The sequence below is a fragment of the Haliotis rufescens genome, unplaced genomic scaffold, assembly GCF_023055435.1.
Source record: "Haliotis rufescens isolate VD_foot unplaced genomic scaffold, xgHalRufe1.0.p SCAF_12, whole genome shotgun sequence".
Classification (NCBI taxonomy): domain Eukaryota; kingdom Metazoa; phylum Mollusca; class Gastropoda; order Lepetellida; family Haliotidae; genus Haliotis; species Haliotis rufescens.
The window spans coordinates 2,328,813-2,350,311 of record NW_025963802.1 but is presented as its reverse complement, the minus strand read 5'-3'; the positions used below and the strand labels follow the sequence as shown (position 1 = coordinate 2,350,311).

The following is a 21,499-nucleotide window of genomic DNA, read 5'->3' as shown; positions in this document are numbered from 1 at the left end:
ATAGACACAGCTATCGGTTGAAAACGATGGAGCCAGACACCATAGAAAATTATAGTTTTCTTAGAGCAGATTCATGCCGGCAGAGAAAGAAACCAATATCAAAAGAGGGGAAAGACCCTAATGCTGAATCATTTTAAAATCATTTTTCAACTTCAATTTCAGGATTTTATCAACTTGGGAAAATGAGAGGATGGTCTTAGAATTATTTCTACGCTGAAACTTCGGGTAACGTTTTTAAGGAAAGTACCGATGTGAAATCCCTGCACCGATGATGCTGTTCCACAGGGGAAACGCTAAAAAAAATCCAGATATATCACAACATTGATCATCAAAAGTCTGCCGCTATAGATGATTCTATACAATGTTTAGCACTATCGAAATTGCCAATTATTTCTATTATATGATAATCTGCAATAGATCTGAGCAAATGCCAATATCTGCCCCCTGTGTGGAATGTGCCATAGATCTGAGAATCGGCCACAGATCAGAGTCGTACCATAGATCTGAGTCCTACATATACACATAACAAAGTAACTATGATCTCCAAATACTCTTCTTTATGTACCAACTACTTTCACTCCTTTCAGGAGTTCGTCAACTCATAACTGCTACAATATGACGTCATCACAACAATATGACGTCATAGTCATTGCAATATGTCATCATAACCTGCAATGACACATGGGCGGCACTGTACACCATTTACATGGATCAATAATAAACTATTTTTATACATTCATTATATACAGCATCATTGCATTTCTTGTTTACCAGAGCTCAGTACTGGTTGAAATATGTTTATGAACAGTGTCTCTTCCTCTTGGTGAATTGATTTTTCATCTGAAAATTGTTGTAAAATGGAAAAATCTTCTAGTTTCCATTACCTCACTGATCAATGTGTCCCCTCATTTTAAAGCACCCTACATTCGGATAGATCTGTTGTTCATCCCCGTGTTATGGGTTTTCGGACACTCAAGAAACAGTTATAGTTTTCTCTCTAATCACACCAACTGTAAAACATCTCACTCACTTATAAAAGACAACTTTCTCTTAAGAACAAGCCATCATCTGAGTATTTACAATGTCTGAGTGATGCTACACCTCCCGTTATAAGGCAAGTAATCGTGATAAACATGGTCGTCTGAAAATGTAGGATGTCTGTAAACCTAAGATCAGACGATATGTACCGTAACACAGACTTTTAATTCCATTCCAATTTCGCCAACGTAATTGCCACCATAACCAGCAAATTCTAAAACATAAATCACAATTCTGCAGCATATCATGTCATATCACTTGTAACCTTCAAATATTTTACCATTTTGGAATGAAACATACCGCCTTCAATTATTAAGGGACAAATTCCGCAATGCGGAATACCACAACAAAATTATTAATGCTAATGTGTTCAAATTTCACAGAATTCAGAATTCTAGGAGAATATTTTAGGGACACAAACCACCTGGTGAAAATTAGTAAAATCTACCCCTTCCAAGTATATCCAGGTAGACAGATGGTAGACACGGTGTAAAGAAACTACCGTATTCGACGTAATAAGCGCCCAGGTCGCTCTCAAAATTAGAAATAGGGAGTTCTTATTAGGATATTATTTAGAGTTGAAAGATCGTAAATTTCGTGGTTTATGCTGACAGCCTGAAATGTTATATACGACAGATATATTTTTCCAGGATTTAATTGCCCATAATTAAGGGTGCATATGACATACGAGTGTGTATTATACACAAGTAAATAAGTCTTGTGTACATTAATCAATTGGAAGGGATGCTAACTGAGATTGTTCACTAGCCAATATATTAGCAAATATCGCCGTGGGCGCTTATTAGAGCAGGGCGCTTGTTACGTCGAATACGGTATATGTTACAACAAAGACACACAGTATCTTCACTTAAAGAGACAAAAGCATTTTCATGATGCCAGACATTTGTTTTGTGAGGACATGGGAAAACAACAGCAGGAGTAATCCTGAAACTCCCAGAACCCAGTGAAGTTCCAGATCATATATCTGGAAAAGGCTGCATCCCAGGTTTAGACTGGGAGCCTCCAGAGAGAGTAAGTATGTTAGGTTCAGTGCTGCTTTGAACAGTATTTCAGTTACATCATGGTGTATCAGTTTCATGTGGGAGGAAAGCCCGAGGTAATGCAGATCTTAGATGTTTACCACTCTGCGCAGCAAAGTGTAGCCTCAAAACTTTAAGGATCTATCCAGGTCCTTTCTAGGATCTATCTAGGATCTATCCAGGATCTACTCAGGATCAATCCAGGATCTATCCAGGATCAACCCAGGATCAACTCAGGATCACACCAGTTACACCCTGGATCAACCCAGGATCAACTCAGGATCAACCCAGGATCAACTCAGGATCTCCCCTGGACCACTGCATTCCGGGACACACAGTGACACTTACCATCAGGAAACAGGTAGTTGAGGAGAGGCAGTTTGGCGGAGTGCTTTCTCCACAGCCGGAGCACATAGTCTTCCCAGCGCACCATCTTTCCCAGGATCAGCATCACAGGGATTGTGGGTAATCCGATAAGGAGGAACAGAGGATCTGCTCTCTCCATCACATTCAGCCCCTCCTTGTGTCCCAGCACCTGCAACCAACAGTTTGTACACTTAGTTATAGGGCTGTACTGAGAAACTTCGGACACTTAGTTATAGGGCTGTACTGAGACACTTTGTACACTTAGTTATAGGGCTGTACTGAGACACTTTGTACACTTAGTTATAGGGCTGTACTGAGATATCCTGGTACACTTAGTTATAGGGCTGTACTGAGATATCCTGGTACACTTAGTTATAGGGCTGTACTGAGATATCCTGGTACACTTAGTTATAGGGCTGTATTGAGATATCCTGGTACACTTAGTTATAGGGCTGTACTGAGACACTTGGTACACTTAGTTTAAGGGCTGTACTGAGACACTTGGTACACTTAGTTATAGGGCTGTACTGAGACACTTTGTACACTTAGTTATAGGGCTGTACTGATATATCCTGGTACACTTAGTTATAGGGCTGTACTGAGATATCCTGACACACTTAGTTATAGGGCTGTACTGAGTTATCCTGGTACACTTAGTTATAGGGCTGTACTGAGATATCCTGGTACACTTAGTTATAGGGCTGTACTGAGATATCCTGACACACCTAGGTATAGGGCTGTACTGAGATATCCTGACACACTTAGTTATAGGGCTGTACTGAGATATCCTGGTACACTTAGTTATAGGGCTGTACTGAGATATCCTGACACACTTAGTTATAGGGCTGTACCGAGATATCCTGACACACTTAGTTATAGGGCTGTACTGAGACACTTGGTACACTTAGTTATAGGGCTGTACTGAGACACTTGGTACACTTAGTTATAGGGCTGTACTGAGATATCCTGACACACCTAGGTATAGGGCTGTATTGAGATATCCTGACACACCTAGGTATAGGGCTGTACTGAGATATCCTGACACACCTAGGTATAGGGCTGTACTGAGATATCCTGACACACCTAGGTATAGGGCTGTACTGAGATATCCTGACACACCAAGGTATAGGGCTGTACTGAGATATCCTGGTACACTTAGTTATAGGGCTGTACTGAGATATCCTGACACACCTAGGTATAGGGCTGTACTGAGATATCCTGACACACCTAGGTATAGGGCTGTACTGAGATATCCTGGTACACTTAGTTATAGGGCTGTACTGAGATATCCTGACACACCTAGGTATAGGGCTGTACTGAGATATCCTGGTACACTTAGTTATAGGGCTGTACTGAGATATCCTGACACACTTAGTTATAGGGCTGTACTGAGACACTTTGTACACTTAGTTATAGGGCTGTACTGAGATATCCTGACACACTTAGTTATAGGGCTGTACTGAGATATCCTGGTACACTTAGTTATAGGGCTGTACTGAGATATCCTGAAACACCTAGGTTTAGGGCTGTACTGAGATATCCTGACACACCTAGGTATAGGGCTGTACTGAGATATCCTGACACACCTAGGTATAGGGCTGTACTGAGATATCCTGACACACCTAGGTATAGGGCTGTACTGATATATCCTGACACACTTAGTTATAGGGCTGTACTGAGATATCCTGACACACCTAGGTATAGGGCTGTACTGAGATATCCTGACACACTTAGTTATAGGGCTGTACTGAGATATCCTGACACACCTAGGTATAGGGCTGTACTGAGATATCCTGGTACACTTAGTTATAGGGCTGTACTGAGATATCCTGACACACCTAGGTATAGGGCTGTACTGAGATATCCTGACACACTTAGTTATGGGGCTGTACTGAGATATCCTGACACACCTAGGTATAGGGCTGTACTGAGATATCCTGGTACACTTAGTTATAGGACTGTACCGAGACACTTTGTACACTTAGTTATAGGGCTGTACTGAGACACCTCAATCACTTATTTATAGGGCTAATTAAGACACTTCGTACACTTACTTATAGGGCTGTACTGACATATCTTTATGATCATGAGAAACTTTGTCATGATCAAACAGGTCTTTCTCACACAATTAGGTAGAGTTAGTGAGTGAGAATGGGTTTACGCTGCTATAAGCAATATTTCAGCAATATCACGACAGGGACACCAGAAATGGGACATACATGAGCACATGTGAACAAAGTGTGCATTATACAAAATATGGCACATGAAGTGTTTAGTTCAAAGCTTCAGTTTACTTAAGCTTCAATTCCTGTTCAAATCAAAGTAGTTTGCAAGTCTACTGATGCTGAAAATGAATCCCCAGGAGTTTTCTGCACCGTTTACCACTTGTTGCCATTAACAGATTACATAGAGACTTGACACCCAAACTTAAAGCCACACCTTATCCCATAATATTGATCACAAATGTTGTTTGACACTTAACTGGTGTTGTACATTGTATAGTATTTATCGTCTGTGGCCTAAATGATCCCTACCAGGTCCCTGTTCCACAATGCAATCTCAGCCCTAAGGTGATCATAATCCCATATTTTAACTTAGACTTACGATAATCGTAGCACCAAGACAAACACAACTCTCATACTTTACCTACGACTTATGACAACTGTATACTATGACTATGATAACGTCCATACTGGACCATAGACATACGACAGTCGTAAGGCTAAGAGGATCGTAAATCTAATACTTTAACACAGACTTGCAACAATTGTAGCACTAAGATGACTGTAACTCCCATACTTAAACATAGACTTACGACAGTCGTATCGCTAAGAGGATCGTAAATCCCATACTTTAACACAGACTTGCAACAATTGTAGCACTAAGACCAGTGTAACTCCCATACTTTAACATAGACTTATGACAGTCATATCGATAAGAGGATCGTAAATCCCCTACTTTATCACAGACTTGCAACAATTGTAGCACTAAGACCAGTGTAACTCCCATTCTTTAACATAGACTTACGACAGTCGTAGCACTAAGACCAGTGTAACTCCCATACTTTAACATAGACTTACGACAGTCGTATCGGTAAGAGGATCGTAAATCCCATACTTTAACACAGACTTGCAACAATTGTAGCACTAAGACCAGTGTAACTCCAATACTTTAACATAGACTTACGACAGTTGTATCGCTAAGAGGATCGTAAATCCCATACTTTAACACAGACTTGCAACAATTGTAGCACTAAGATGACACTAACTCCCATACTTAAACATAGACTTACGTATGACAGTCAAAGCACTAAGACGATCACAAATCCCATTCTTTAACATACACTACTGACAGTCACAGCCCTAAGAACGCATTGTGGAACGGGCCAAGGAGAGGCCCTTTAAACAACAAATGTAACAAGAGGTCACTGGCAAGCGTTCACGTCGCCACTACCACAATGTATTCATGTTCCCAGTAGAACTTTAACAAGGAGGCTGAAAGAACACATACATTCCTACAGCCAACACAAACTCTAGTAATCCAGATTGGCTCCTGTGAGTATTGCCAGTCATTGATCAGCGCCACCAGGAACATTGATATTCCAGGACCAGTAATGGTGCCGACCTGGCCAGGTGCATCCTTTGCTTGATTGAGCGGCAAATGTAATTTGTCAAAGTGTACAGGACTGGTGCTCTGCACCACAGCAAGCAATGGCGCGAAGAAACCATTAGAGTGATGTGATGGGAGAAAAGGCACCAAGCACCTCACCTGATTCATTTATTGAATGTATACACCATGTTCCTCATACACTCTGAATGTATACACCATGTTCCTCCATACACCCTGAATATATACACTATGTTACTCCATACACCCTGAATGTATACACTGTTCCTCCATACACCCTGAATATAGACACCATGTTCCTCCATACACCCTGAATGTATACACCATGTTCCTCCATACACCCTGAATATATACACCACGTTCCTCCATACACCCTGAATGTATACACCATGTTCCTCCACACACCCTGAATATATACACTATGTTACTCCATACACCCTGAGTATATACACCATGTTCCTCCATACACCCTGAATATAGACACCATGTTCCTCCATACACCCTGAATGTATACACTATGTTCTTCCATACACCCTGAATGTATACACTATGTTCCTCCATACACCCTGAATGTATACACCATGTTCCTCCATACACCCTGAATGTATACACCACGTTCCTCCATACACCCTGAGTATATACACCATGTTCCTCCATACACTGTGAATGTATACACTATGTTCCTCATACACCCTGAATGTATACACCATGTTCCTCCATACACCCTGAATGTATACACCATGTTCCTCATACACCCTGAATGTATACACCACGTTCCTCCATACACCCTGAATGTATACACCATGTTCCTCCACACACCCTGAATATATACACTATGTTACTCCATACACCCTGAGTATATACACCATGTTCCTCCATACACCCTGAATATAGACACCATGTTCCTCCATACACCCTGAATGTATACACTATGTTCTTCCATACACCCTGAATGTATACACTATGTTCCTCCATACACCCTGAATGTATACACCATGTTCCTCCATACACCCTGAATGTATACACTATGTTCCTCCATACACCCTGAGTATATACACCATGTTCCTCCATACACTGTGAATGTATACACTATGTTCCTCATACACCCTGAATGTATACACCATGTTCCTCCATACACCCTGAATGTATACACCATGTTCCTCATACACCCTGAATGTATACACCATGTTCCTCCATACACCCTGAATGTATACACCATGTTCCTCCACACACCCTGAATATATACACTATGTTACTCCATACACCCTGAGTATATACACCATGTTCCTCCATACACCCTGAATATATACACCATGTTCCTCCATACACCCTGAATGTATACACCATGTTCCTCCATACACCCTGAATGTATACACGTTCCTCCATACACTGTGAATGTATACACTATGTTCCTCATACACCCTGAATGTATACACCATGTTCCTCCATACACTGTGAATGTATACACTATGTTCCTCATACACCCTGAATGTATACACCATGTTCCTCCATACACTGTGAATGTATACACTATGTTCCTCCATACACCCTGAGTATATACACCATGTTCCTCCATACACTGTGAATGTATACACTATGTTCCTCATACACCCTGAATGTATACACCATGTTCCTCCATACACTGTGAATGTATACACCATGTTCCTCCATACACCCTGAGTATATACACCATGTTCCTCCATACACTGTGAATGTATACACCATGTTCCTCCATACACCCTGAATGTATACACCATGTTCCTCCATACACTGTGAATGTATACACCATGTTCCTCCATACACTGTGAATGTATACACCATGTTCCTTTATACACTGTGAATGTATACACTATGTTCCTCATACACCCTGAATGTAGACACCATGTTCCTCCATACACCCTGAATGTATACACGTTCCTCCATAAACCCTGAAAGTTTACACCATGTTCCTCCATACACCCTGAATGTATGTACACCATGTCCCTCCATACACCCTGAATGTATACACGTTCCTCCATACACTGTGAATGTATACACCATGTCCCTCCATACACCCTGAATGTATACACGTTCCTCCATACACCCTGAATGTATACACGTTCCTCCATACACTGTGAATGTATACACTATGTTCCTCATACACCCTGAATGTATACACCATGTTCCTCCATACACTGTGAATGTATACACTATGTTCCTCCATACACCCTGAGTATATACACCATGTTCCTCAATACACCCTGAATGTATACACGTTCCTCCATACACCCTGAATGTATACACTGTTCCTCCATACACCCTGAATGTATACACTATGTTCTTCCATACACCCTGAATGTACACACCATGTTCCTCCATACACCCTGCATCATGGTACTTTACTCTTCATGAAAGCGTGATGGTGACGTACCTGCATCACGGTACTTTACTCTTCATGAAAGCGTGATGGTGACGTACCTGCATCACGGTACTTTACTCTACATGAAAGTGTGATGGTGACGTACCAGCATCACGGTACTTTACTCTACATGAAAGCATGATGGTGACGTACCTGCATCACGGTACTTTACTCTTCATGAAAGCGTGATGGTGACGTACCTGCATCACGGTACTTTACTCTTCATGAAAGCGTGATGGTGACGTACCTGCATCACGGTACTTTACTCTACATGAAAGCGTGATGGTGACGTACCTGCTTCATGGTACTTTACTCTTCATGAAAGCATGATGGTGACGTACCTGCTTCATGGTACTTTTACTCTACATGAAAGCGTGATGGTGACATACCTGCTTCATGGTACTTTACTCTTCTTGAACATGATGAAAGCGTGATGGAGACATACCAGCATCACGGTAATTTACTCTACATGAAAGCGTGATGGTGACGTACCTGCTTCATGGTATTATCCTCTACATGAAAGCGTGATGGTGACGTACCTGCATCACGGTACTTTACTCTTCATGAAAGCGTGATGGTGACGTACCTGCATCACGGTACTTTACTCTTCATGAAAGCATGATGGTGACGTACCTGCATCACGGTACTTTACTCTTCATGAAAGCATGATGGTGACGTACCTGCATCACGGTACTTTACTCTACATGAAAGCGTGATGGTGACGTACCTGCATCACGGTACTTTACTCTTCATGAAAGCGTGATGGTGACGTACCTGCATCACGGTACTTTACTCTACATGAAAGTGTGATGGTGACGTACCAGCATCACGGTACTTTACTCTTCATGAAAGCATGATGGTGACGTACCTGCATCACGGTACTTTACTCTACATGAAAGCGTGATGGTGACGTACCTGCATCACGGTACTTTACTCTTCATGAAAGCGTGATGGTGACGTACCTGCATGACGGTACTTTACTCTACATGAAAGTGTGATGGTGACGTACCTGCATCACGGTACTTTACTCTTCATGAAAGCATGATGGTGACGTACCCGCATCATGGTACTTTACTCTACATGAAAGCATGATGGCAACGTACCTGCATCACCGCACTTTACTCTTCATGAAAGCGTCATGGTGACATACCTGCTTCATGATACTATCCTCTACATGAAAGCGTGATGGTGACGTACCAGCATCACGGTACCTTACTCTTCATGAAAGCGTGATGGTGACGTACCAGCATCACGGTACTTTACTCTTCTTGAAAGCGTGATGGTGACGTACCAGCATCACGGTACTTTACTCTTCTTGAAAGCGTGATGGTGACGTGCCTGAATCACAGTACTTTACTCTTCATGAAAGCGTGATGGTGACGTACCTGCATCACGGTACTTTACTCTTCATCAAAGCGTGAAGGTGACGTACCTGCTTCCGGTACTTTACTCTTCATGAAAGCGTGATGGTGACGTACCTGAATCACAGTACTTTACTCTTCATGAAAGCGTGAAGGTGATGTACCTGCGTCACTGTACTTTACTCTACATGAAAGCGTCATGGTGACATACCTGCTTCATGATACTATCCTCTACATGAAAGCGTGATGGTGACGTACCAGCATCACGGTACTTTACTCTTCATGAAAGCGTGATGGTGACGTACCAGCATCATGGTACTTTACTCTTCTTTAAAGCGTGATGGTGACGTACCTGCATCACGGTACTTTACTCTTCATGAAAGCATGATGGTGACGTACCTGCATCACGGTACTTTACTCTTCATGAAAGCATGATGGTGACGTACCTGCATCACGGTACTTTACTCTACATGAAAGCGTGATGGTGACGTACCTGCATCACGGTACTTTACTCTTCATGAAAGCGTGATGGTGACGTACCTGCATCACGGTACTTTACTCTACATGAAAGTGTGATGGTGACGTACCAGCATCACGGTACTTTACTCTTCATGAAAGCATGATGGTGACGTACCTGCATCACGGTACTTTACTCTACATGAAAGCGTGATGGTGACGTACCTGCATCACGGTACTTTACTCTTCATGAAAGCGTGATGGTGACGTACCTGCATGACGGTACTTTACTCTACATGAAAGTGTGATGGTGACGTACCTGCATCACGGTACTTTACTCTTCATGAAAGCATGATGGTGACGTACCCGCATCATGGTACTTTACTCTACATGAAAGCATGATGGCAACGTACCTGCATCACCGCACTTTACTCTTCATGAAAGCGTCATGGTGACATACCTGCTTCATGATACTATCCTCTACATGAAAGCGTGATGGTGACGTACCAGCATCACGGTACCTTACTCTTCATGAAAGCGTGATGGTGACGTACCAGCATCACGGTACTTTACTCTTCTTGAAAGCGTGATGGTGACGTACCAGCATCACGGTACTTTACTCTTCTTGAAAGCGTGATGGTGACGTGCCTGAATCACAGTACTTTACTCTTCATGAAAGCGTGATGGTGACGTACCTGCATCACGGTACTTTACTCTTCATCAAAGCGTGAAGGTGACGTACCTGCTTCCGGTACTTTACTCTTCATGAAAGCGTGATGGTGACGTACCTGAATCACAGTACTTTACTCTTCATGAAAGCGTGAAGGTGATGTACCTGCGTCACTGTACTTTACTCTACATGAAAGCGTCATGGTGACATACCTGCTTCATGATACTATCCTCTACATGAAAGCGTGATGGTGACGTACCAGCATCACGGTACTTTACTCTTCATGAAAGCGTGATGGTGACGTACCAGCATCATGGTACTTTACTCTTCTTTAAAGCGTGATGGTGACGTACCAGCATCACGGTACTTTACTCTTCTTGAAAGCGTGATGGTGACGTGCCTGAATCACGGTACTTTACTCTTCATGAAAGCCTGAAGGTGACGTACCTGCGTCACGGTACTTTACTCTACATGAAAGCGTCATGGTGACATACCTGCTTCATGATACTATCCTCTACATGAAAGCATCATGGTGACGTACCAGCATCACGGTACTTTACTCTTCATGAAAGCGTCATGGTGATGTACCAGCATCACGGTACTTTACTCTTCTTGAAAGCGTGATGGTGACGTACCAGCATCACGGTACTTTACTCTTCTTGAAAGTGTGATGGTGACGTGCCTGAATCACAGTACTTTACTCTTCATGAAAGCGTGAAGGTGACGTACCTGCATCACAGTACTTTACTCTTCATCAAAGCGTGAAGGTGACGTACCTGCATCACGGTACTTTACTCTTCATCAAAGCGTGATGGTGACGTACCTGCATCACGGTACTTTACTCTACATGAAAGCGTGATGGTGACATACCTGCTTCATGATACTTTACTCTACATAAAAGCGTGATGGTGACATACCTGCTTCACGGTACTATCCTCTACATGAAAGCGTGATGGTGACGTACCTGCATCACGGTACTTTACTCTTCATGAAAGCATGATGGTGACGTACCTGCATCACGGTACTTTACTCTACATGAAAGCGTGATGGTGACATACCTGCTTCATGGTACAATCCTCTACATGAAAGCGTGATGGTGACGTACCTGCATCACAGTACTTTACTCTTCATGAAAGCGTGATGGTGACGTACCTGCATCACGGTACTTTACTCTACATGAAAGCATGATGGTGACGTACCTGCATCACGGTACTTTACTCTTCATGAAAGCATGATGGTGACGTACCTGCATCACGGTACTTTACTCTACATGAAAGCATGATGGTGACATACCCGCATCATGGTACTTTAATCTACATGAAAGCGTGATGGCAACGTACCTGCATCACCGTACTTTACTCTTCATGAAAGCATGATGGTGATGTACCAGCATCACGGTACTTTACTCCACATGAAAGCGTGAAGGTGACATACCAGGATCATTGTACTTTACTCTACATGGAAGCGTGATGGTGACGTACCAGGATCACGGTACTTTACTCTTCATCAAAGCGTGATGGTGACGTACCAGGATCCCGGTACTTTACTCTACATGAAAGCGTGATGGTGACGTACCTGCGTCACGGTTCTTTTCTCTTCATGAAAGCGTGATGGTGACGTACCCGCATCATGGTACTTTAATCTACATGAAAGCGTGATGGCAACGTACCTGCATCACAGTACTTTACTCTTCATGAAAGTGTGATGGTGACGTACCTGCATCACGGTACTTTACTCTTCATGAAAGCATGATGGTGACATACCTGCATCACGGTACTTTACTCTTCATGAAAGCATGAAGGTAACGTACCTGCATCACGGTACTTTACTCTTCATGAAAGCATGATGGTGATGTACCAGCATCACTGTACTTTCCTCTACATGAAAGCATGAAGGTGACGTACCTGCATCACAGTACTTTACTCTTCATGAAAGCGTGATGGTGACGTACCAGCATCACGGTACTTTACTCTACATGAAAGCATGAAGGTGATGTACCTGCATGACGGTACTTTACTCTTCATGAAAGCGTGATGGTGATGTACCTGCATCACGGTACTTTACTCTACATGAAAGCATGAAGGTGACGTACCGGCATCATGATACTTTACTCTACATGAAAGCGACATGGATACATACCTGCACGACAGTTCTTCAATCAACATGAAAGTTTAACAGTGAAGTACCTGCATCACGGTCCACCAAAACAACTCAACAGAGACACAACTGCATGATTGCACTTCATTCTACATGAAAGCGTGACAGTACCTCACTCTTAATATAAGAGTGATGCCAGGAAAGCCTGATGGGAACGTACCTGCATGACGGTGACGGCGCCGTACGTGACTGCTGTCCAGTAGACTGAACCAATAAAAATGCCACCAGCCACAAATGGACACATCTTGTAGATGATCTTGTCAGCTATATCCATTATGTACACAATCGGACCTGGGAATACAAGCATATTGTCAGCTTTATCATTACAATTGGCACAATTTACACACACCTGGAAACAACTGGTGACAACTGCATCCTACTCATCTCTAACCTTGTCCCATTATGCAAACTGTACTGTTCATTGCAAATTTTCTTTCATGTGTACATCACCTCTTTCAAACAGACACTTTACAATCTGAGGCCAGATTAATATATTATTTTTGTTTAATGTATGAGCTTACCCTAAATTTTTCAAAAGAGAAAAAACAAATTTAGAATGCTTTGGTTGAAAATATTAACTTTTTCACTCAACTTTTTTGCACTTTTGTAAGCAAATTTGTTTACACGGTGTGTTTTTTAAGAAAATTAACCTCAAATCAATGCTGAACCCATTTATCAAAACTTGCTTCTGACCAAGAAAAGCCATAAAGCAAGAAAATATATTTGTGAGTCCTTATCTTAATTTGTCATGAGACAAACATAATACAACTTTGACAAGTCACTATTCGCCTGTCATGCTTTACTGTTCAACTCACACATCATCTGATAAGTATTTGCCTTACCTAATTTAGGAAATATGATCATGTACTCTGTATTGCATTGTGGGCAGGCTACTTTGGCTGTACTATTTCCCTTTTGTTTCTCGTCTATCCACCGCTGCAGGCAATTCTGATGGACCCATTTTGTCGTTCCTTTACACCGACATGGGCGCACCCATGCAGCATCCCGGTCATCATCATCAGTGGCAAAACAAACCCAACAAGAACGCCTGAAAGGAATGAAACAGACATGAAGGAAGACACAGTCAAGGTCCCTCGACTCCCGACGTCCAGAAGACTTAACCAATATAAATGCCACGATTCACAAATGGACATATCTTGAAGATGATCTCGTGAGCTTTGTCCATTATGTATACAATTGGACCTGGGCTATTACATACCATAAGAAGCCACATGTTTTCTTTCATTTCACATGCAACTACACTTCGTGCCAAAAACTTTTGTGTCTACTAGCTTGGACTTGCCTCTCAGCATCATTTTTATTAGATACTGTAGTGTTACAATCCAGACAATTGTTAGCTGAGCTCATTAGACTAAATAGTATATTACAAGAATCTGGCTTCACGCTGGTGGCAAAAGTCGGAGACTGCAACAACCATTATACCATCACATTTTTGTTTAAAGATATGACATTAAATACCAGGGTACAAACATATCATGTAAGACCCACAGATCCTTTTACATGTCACTTTTCAATTGATATTACCTCATTAATAACTATTACAGTCGGCTATACGATTTGGGTCAAACTAGAATTTACTGGGTAACAGAAATATGGAATTATTACAATGAGGCGACTACTAACGGAAATTGATATGCAATCACACAATAGTATGTTAATTACCGGGTGTCGACTTCATCTTCTTTTAATCTGCTTTGTGCCATTTCCTTCACAACTCGGTGCTCTAAGAGTCTAATATGAAAACACTGTCACGGACAGTTTAAGCGCTTCTCCTCAAACACGACTGTCTTTCATTGTCTTCAGTCGTGCACAATAATGTATAGAAACAAAATATAGCGAGCAATATGCTAGTTAACAAAATATCTTATCTAACTTTCACATAATGCGTGAGAAAATTATCAGATGATTTCTCGGTCACGGCTAAAACCGGAAACGTTTGTTGCACCGGAAGTGAAAGAACTGGGGGACCAGTCATTTCATCAAAACGTATACAGAAATCGTTGGGTTTTTTTTAGATTTGTCGTGGTAGTGGACAACAAAAATGTAAAAATAGTTTAAGTTTGTTGCTTGTCAACATAGAGATGATAAATATGTATTTTTCCTTAGAGAATATATCTTAAACTACTCTGTAAATCTTATATCTTCATTTTCATATGAGAAAATAAACATCAAACTGAAAATGTCATTTTCCCCCATGATAATCGTTTATTCAGCAAAATATTTTGTGTTCAGAAATTGTGTTCTTGAAGAGTAAATGTCTTATAGTAACAGGTCAAAAGTAGACAAAGGCCTATATTCCCAACGAGGTGTCGGTCCCACCGACAAAGAATTGTCACATCAATTCGTATTATATTATATCAACTGTTTCCCAAACTTCTAGTTTATGTTTATTGCATTTAGCGACGTTTCGGTGTAGATTCTTACACCGTTATCGCCCATTGATATTACTGTTTACATTGATATTACTGTTTACATTGATATTACTGTTTACATTGATATTACTGTTTACATTGATATTACGGAAATACTGTGCTGTTAAAAACAGCGTTAAACTCACGTTCACTCATTCTCTCACTGCTCTTGGGCATAGTGTAGAGGCATATAAATGTTTTTGTTTTAATCAGAATTTTCCCATTCCTGTCTGAACATATCTGATCCTAGAAACATTTGTCGTTTACCCCTCATTAGGATGTCTGAGGGCACACAAAGTTGATGCTGACGTACCTCACCCCGTGTTCCGTCACAAAGAAGACCCAATCAATAGATGCTTTATGCTTATATAAGTCTCCACGTATAGTATAGGATATAGCCTCTCCTTCTCGGCCCAATTTAACATTGCAAATGTACATCCGTGTACCCGTTCTTCATTATCAAATACAACCTCATTATCCACATGTTATGTCAATATGTTTCTCTCAGAATCAAACAATACAAACAGTCATTTAATCAATCTACCCGGGATCTATAATACAAAATGCTAACCCTTACATACTAGTCAATGGTTGCCGCAATATATCTGTAATGAAATTATTAACGTGTTTTGTGACTTTGTTGTTTAGGACTATTTTACCAGTTGACTACAATCTGATCACATGAGTTTGAAAACTTTGTAAAACTTTTAATTCATCCTCAGATCTTTTTACGTCTGTTATGTTTGTTTACGACATTAATTACTGCTTGTCCGCCATGACAGAACGGGGCGATGCATGCAGTTTGAAGTGCCGATCCCACTTGTATCCTCATTAATGAATGAATGAATTGTTTATTAAAGTGTCACGCATAAAATAATTGGATACATTAATCAAGTGAAGGTGAATTATGCATGTAATTCCGTGTTATTTCCTACATGACAGTTTACCATGTTTTTTGTCTTGAGAGCTATATCTATAGCTTGTGTCCGGGTTCGTCAACCTTCCATACTGACGTTGCACAGGTTAGGGACCGATCATTTATAATGGAGAAGGACAACTCTATTTCTCAATTCATCCAGTGAATAAATATTTTTTGAAGGAAAAATTATTTTTCCAGTACTTATGGCTCGTATGATGTTTATATTTTTATTATCATAGGAATCAGAATCGTAGGAGAATCGGGAGAGTCTTTGTGAAAAACGACAGTATCTGAGGGAGAGTCGTAAAAAATGGACTGATTTTAGCGGTCAAAATACTATTACTTGAGGAATCATCATAATAATGAAGTGTTTCGTCAGTCATGGCCGGGGTCATGAAGAGCAAGGACTTTTCCTCCGCAAAAAATGAGGAAGGCTGTCGGTTTGTACACACATCCTGAAATTAGTTTTTATAAAACATTTGGCTCCATTTCTGTTAATTCAATTTCTGATTCTTTAATATGTCGGACGCCATGCAGCTCCGACACAATGTATCTTTGTCAAAACGTCTAAACTGTTTCATTACACAATCTTGTTCAATAATGTCCTTCCTTGGCAACTTATGGCGTCGGTGTATTTGCTGCGTTGTCAGTTCTTGCATGCGTGTTTCCCCGAGTGGCATGGTCTAGTTTGGGCAAAAAATGTTGTTGACGTCATGTGTTTGTTTGCGGACGTTATTGTCGGTGTTATTGTATCGTTGGCATCAAGGTATTTTTATTACCAGCACCTAAAGATGTTGTATCCGTGGCGTAGCGGATAGAGCATCTGCCCGGAGAGCGGAAAGTTAATGGTTGGGTCCACGTGCCGCGTCATACCAAAAACACACTAAAAGATGAAACTTGCCCTTACCTTGCCTGGCGCTCGACAATAAGGGAATAAAACAAGGACTGGCCGGTTCGGAGTCAGTCAACTGTGTCTGAGTTAGGTATCCACGCTAAACTGCTGCGTGTGTCTCAATGGGCTAGCGCTACAAAACCAGAAAACGTCCGGACAAGTACAAGCAGACGCAGGCACGCACGCAGGCACGCAGGCACGCACGCACACACACACACACGCACAGACATGTAAGCACGTCGCTATATATACGTCAGTCAGATAATCGTAAACGCGACGGTAAACGCCAGTTACCCCACTTCATAAGAATGTTACCAAAATTTTCATGAAATGATATCCTATACAAATTGTGAAATATAGAACAAGTAAATCATCACCTGCCATAAGAGACCGGTCGTTGGGGGAAAAAACATCCAAAGAAAAGTTCATGTTCACCCTCTATTGTCCATGAATTTCACTATTCTTTCGTCGTTAAGAAGGATTGTCATATGTTCCATCCAACCTACTCGTCATGACGGATTTGAAACCTCTGCCAAAGTGTATTACAATTATATTAAATATTATTATGGATGTACTGTCATATTACGAATAAAAGTCATCTTCATTTACACATCTGTATGTACGTATTTATTATTGTAAGTTCTTATACTGCAGTGGGTGGGGTTATCGAAACATTGTTCATGTCAGTGTATTGTCGGCGTTGTTTACGATAAAATTATTGTCTAGGTACGGATATATGTTGGCGTCATTGTTTTGTCGACGTCATGGTCTTGTTGGCGTTATGATATTGCCGACGTTTGGTAGCACAGTATTGTCGACGTCAGGGTAGTGTTGGCGTCAGAGTTTTGCGTACGGCATAGTACTGTCGACTTCATGGTATTGTTGGCGTCATAATATTGTCGACGTCATGGTTGTTTTGGCGTTATAATATAGTGGATGTCAGGGTATTGTTTGCGTCATAGTATTGTCGACGTCAGGATAGCGTTGGCGTCTGGGCATCAATGGTTGATCATAACAATGCCAAGGTGCGTGGCCATTTAACAACAGAGTTTGGACCCCTGAAAATCCGGGTTAGAATTGGTTTTCAGCAACCCATACCTGCCGTAAAAGACGACTACATGCTTGTTGTAAGAGACGACTAACGGGATCGGGTGGTCAGGCTCACTGACTTGGTTGATGCATGTCATCGTATCACAGTTGCATGGATCGATGCTCTTAATGTCAATCACAGAATTGTCTGACCCAGACTCGATTATTTACAGACCGCCGTCACATAGCTGGAACATTGCTGAGTGCGGCCTTAAACAACAAACAAACAAAAAACAACTGTGATTATTGTGATTGTGCGGCGTCATACTGGCACACTGAAATTGCAAGTCGAACAGACCACACGTCCTGATAGATCAACCCTGCGAGCAAAAACAAGACTTCCAGTGTCTAATGTGACTGATCTACTGTGAGTGAGTAATTGGGCTTTTACATCGCGACCATATCCCGGTCAGGAGACACCACACGAGCTTCACATTGTGTACCGATGTGGGGTACCAAACATGGATGTTCGGTGTGACGAACAAACACTCATCTCGGCTTATATGTATCTATGTATCCTATTTCAAAAATCCAATCAGGTAATATGATCAGTATAATATCTGAACTAAGAAACAAGAAATTCTGGAAGAATGAGATCAGTTTACGTCATGACAGTCAAGCAGAAAATGGCAGTCCAGACACGACACCGAGGCTCGTTTGAACCCCGAATACGTTCAGTGAGTGAGTGACTTTTACAGCAATATCTCGACGGGGGACACCAGAAAAGGGCTTCACACAAAAATTATTTTTCTTCCGCCCTTCTCTGACTGAACTAGAATTTGTTTATTCACTGATTCCTCTACTTCCGTTTTTATGCTTCTGATTATTTTATTTTTTAGAGAATGTAATCTGGATATAGATTTCCCCTTGTTAAATGTCATTACAGACACGCGTCCCCTGAATTTAATCAGAAATAGAACCCTCATTGAGGCCCCAATTAAGAGTTTTGACTGTAGGGGGGTATTGACCGATACACAAACAATGAGTGGATTGTCCGTGACGTCACTGAGGAGCAGGTGGGGGCACGTGTGTCGGTCGCCCCGGCGTGGTCAACTCTGCCGGCACACAAGGCGGTCAATCACACTTGCCATGGACACTGGTGAATTAGAGGAGATCAATACGATGATTACCGCGCATTGTTCCTTCAAGGAACAAAGAGAAGCAGATTGTAGCGTTCAGTTACTCCCCTGATTGCTGCTGCAGTCGGGTATTGCTGACAGTATCGGGTATGTGGGTACCGCAGACAAGGGATATACGTATTACTGAGAGAACTGGATGCTATTGTTTTAGGCAGTAAAATTATCTAGAGAGAGGATTTTGATATTTTTGACCCTCCCTTTTAAAAATGCTGGGCCCGTCCTTGCAAATTTAAACCCGAGTTAACCAGTGTTAAACAAGCATAATCAAGGGCAGTATCCCAAATAAAACGCATTATATGTAACCTTAGATATAATACAATATGGCGGTCATGAGAGAGCGACACACAACTAATTGCTGTAACACACATTTTCGAGAGGAAAACAGGTATTACATTTCCTGACAATGCTGCTTTTTGTGCCATTTAATGTATGAAAAACTACAAGAAAGTTGAAAATATCGCAAAGAACATGTAACAGGGATCATAGTCATCATCAAAGTTTAATTATTGATTCTAATGCATTTATATCAACAATCGAGAGTTAGCTTTCCCTGACGCATATCATAATGCACATATACTATCAATACCTAGTTAATTTTATTCATTCAAATGCTTTTGTTCATGATGAATCAATAAATGATACGAAATACTAACGATGACGTCACTTGGAGGTTGCTAACCCCAGGGGTTTAGTAAATGTGGGCAAATAAGGTCAACCGAAGTATGATGTAAATCAGTTAACATGTGTTAACTCTGGTCAACCAAGGTTAACTTTGGTTAATAAATATATCGTGGTTAACGGGGGTTTGATACCTGGGTCGGCCTGGGTTTCGAAATTTGAAATCTGCATGCGTGGATACCATCGACAATATCAATTATATTGGGACTACTGAGAGAATCGGGTATGTAGGTACCACTATCAGTATATAGGGTATCCAATTACCTGTGTCACAAGCAAGTGAGTATTGGGGAAACGAGACAGCCGTTTAACCATTCTGCTGTGTATATTGCAGGAGTCTTATATTATATCGAGGCGATAGATATACAAGCCTATATCATATACGGGTGCTATTAGTGTCGATATCGAATTACCCGCAGTTCCATCGTCATAATATAAATACACAGTCTTAGATGGGTATTACTGACATCGTTAGGAAATAACAACCTCACACAACGCTAAGCTGGGCTGACACGATTCCAATAGACAATATAGGTCAACAATTAATTGACAACCACGTGTTAATTGGTGGGGCTACGATCGGTAAGGTGGTCAGATCCAAACATGTTCTGTCGCGTTGTTGACCAAACAGTTTGTGATATCTGTATTTTACTTGTGACAGATGTTGTTTATTTCCAAATAGTTCCTGGAGTATACTCTCTATACTGCCCTACATGTGGCGCAGTGCTGTCAAGCTATGCTGACCTGGCCCGGCAACCAGTATAACGCATGACGGCGCCCATGTGCTAACAGCTGTGGTGTATGGGGGATGGGGACTTTGATAACGAGGGTATATCCCGGCGACAGCGTAGGGGTGTATTCACAAAAGGGTATTAACTATTAATCAAAAGGTAACCGGTGTTGTGGTTTCATTGCTACAAAGGGGTTTATCGGGAAGGTGCTGGAGGCAAGATGTGGGGCGACTACGTGCATTATCTACCCCTGTGACCCCTGGTGTCGTGGCGCGTGGCGCAAGTAAACAAGCCGAGTTGCGCCAGATGTGACGAGACACCCTGCTGCGAGATCTGTTGCATAACTGACAGCGACATTAGCGAGGCTTCACAAGCAATAATGCTTTCAACATCACCCAAAAAGATGCGTTGCGATAACTACCTGAGTTACCTGCGTTGTATTTATCCAACAGATGGTGGTACTAGTCCACACACCCCCAACATCTGGGTGCGTTATTGTGTGTTAA

The 21,499-nt window shown here is 41.6% G+C and overlaps 1 protein-coding gene across 4 annotated transcripts in view; it reads right to left on the bottom strand.

Moving 5' to 3' along the window:
- The window catches only part of LOC124138113 (E3 ubiquitin-protein ligase MARCHF5-like), a 68,557-nt gene extending 53,481 nt beyond the window's left edge, over positions 1-15,076 (bottom strand). For all 4 annotated transcript variants that reach the window (XM_046504649.2, XM_048393250.1, XM_048393251.1 and 1 more), the window contains exons 1-4: positions 14,797-15,076; positions 13,956-14,161; positions 13,274-13,404; positions 2,427-2,613 (exon numbers count right to left, since the gene is read on the bottom strand). In XM_046504649.2, coding sequence (XP_046360605.1) covers positions 2,427-2,613; positions 13,274-13,404; positions 13,956-14,161; positions 14,797-14,837 — 565 coding nt within the window. In that variant the 5' untranslated portion in view covers positions 14,838-15,076. The remainder of the gene's footprint in view (positions 1-2,426; positions 2,614-13,273; positions 13,405-13,955; positions 14,162-14,796) is intronic.
- Positions 15,077-21,499: the final 6,423 nt, after the last annotated feature.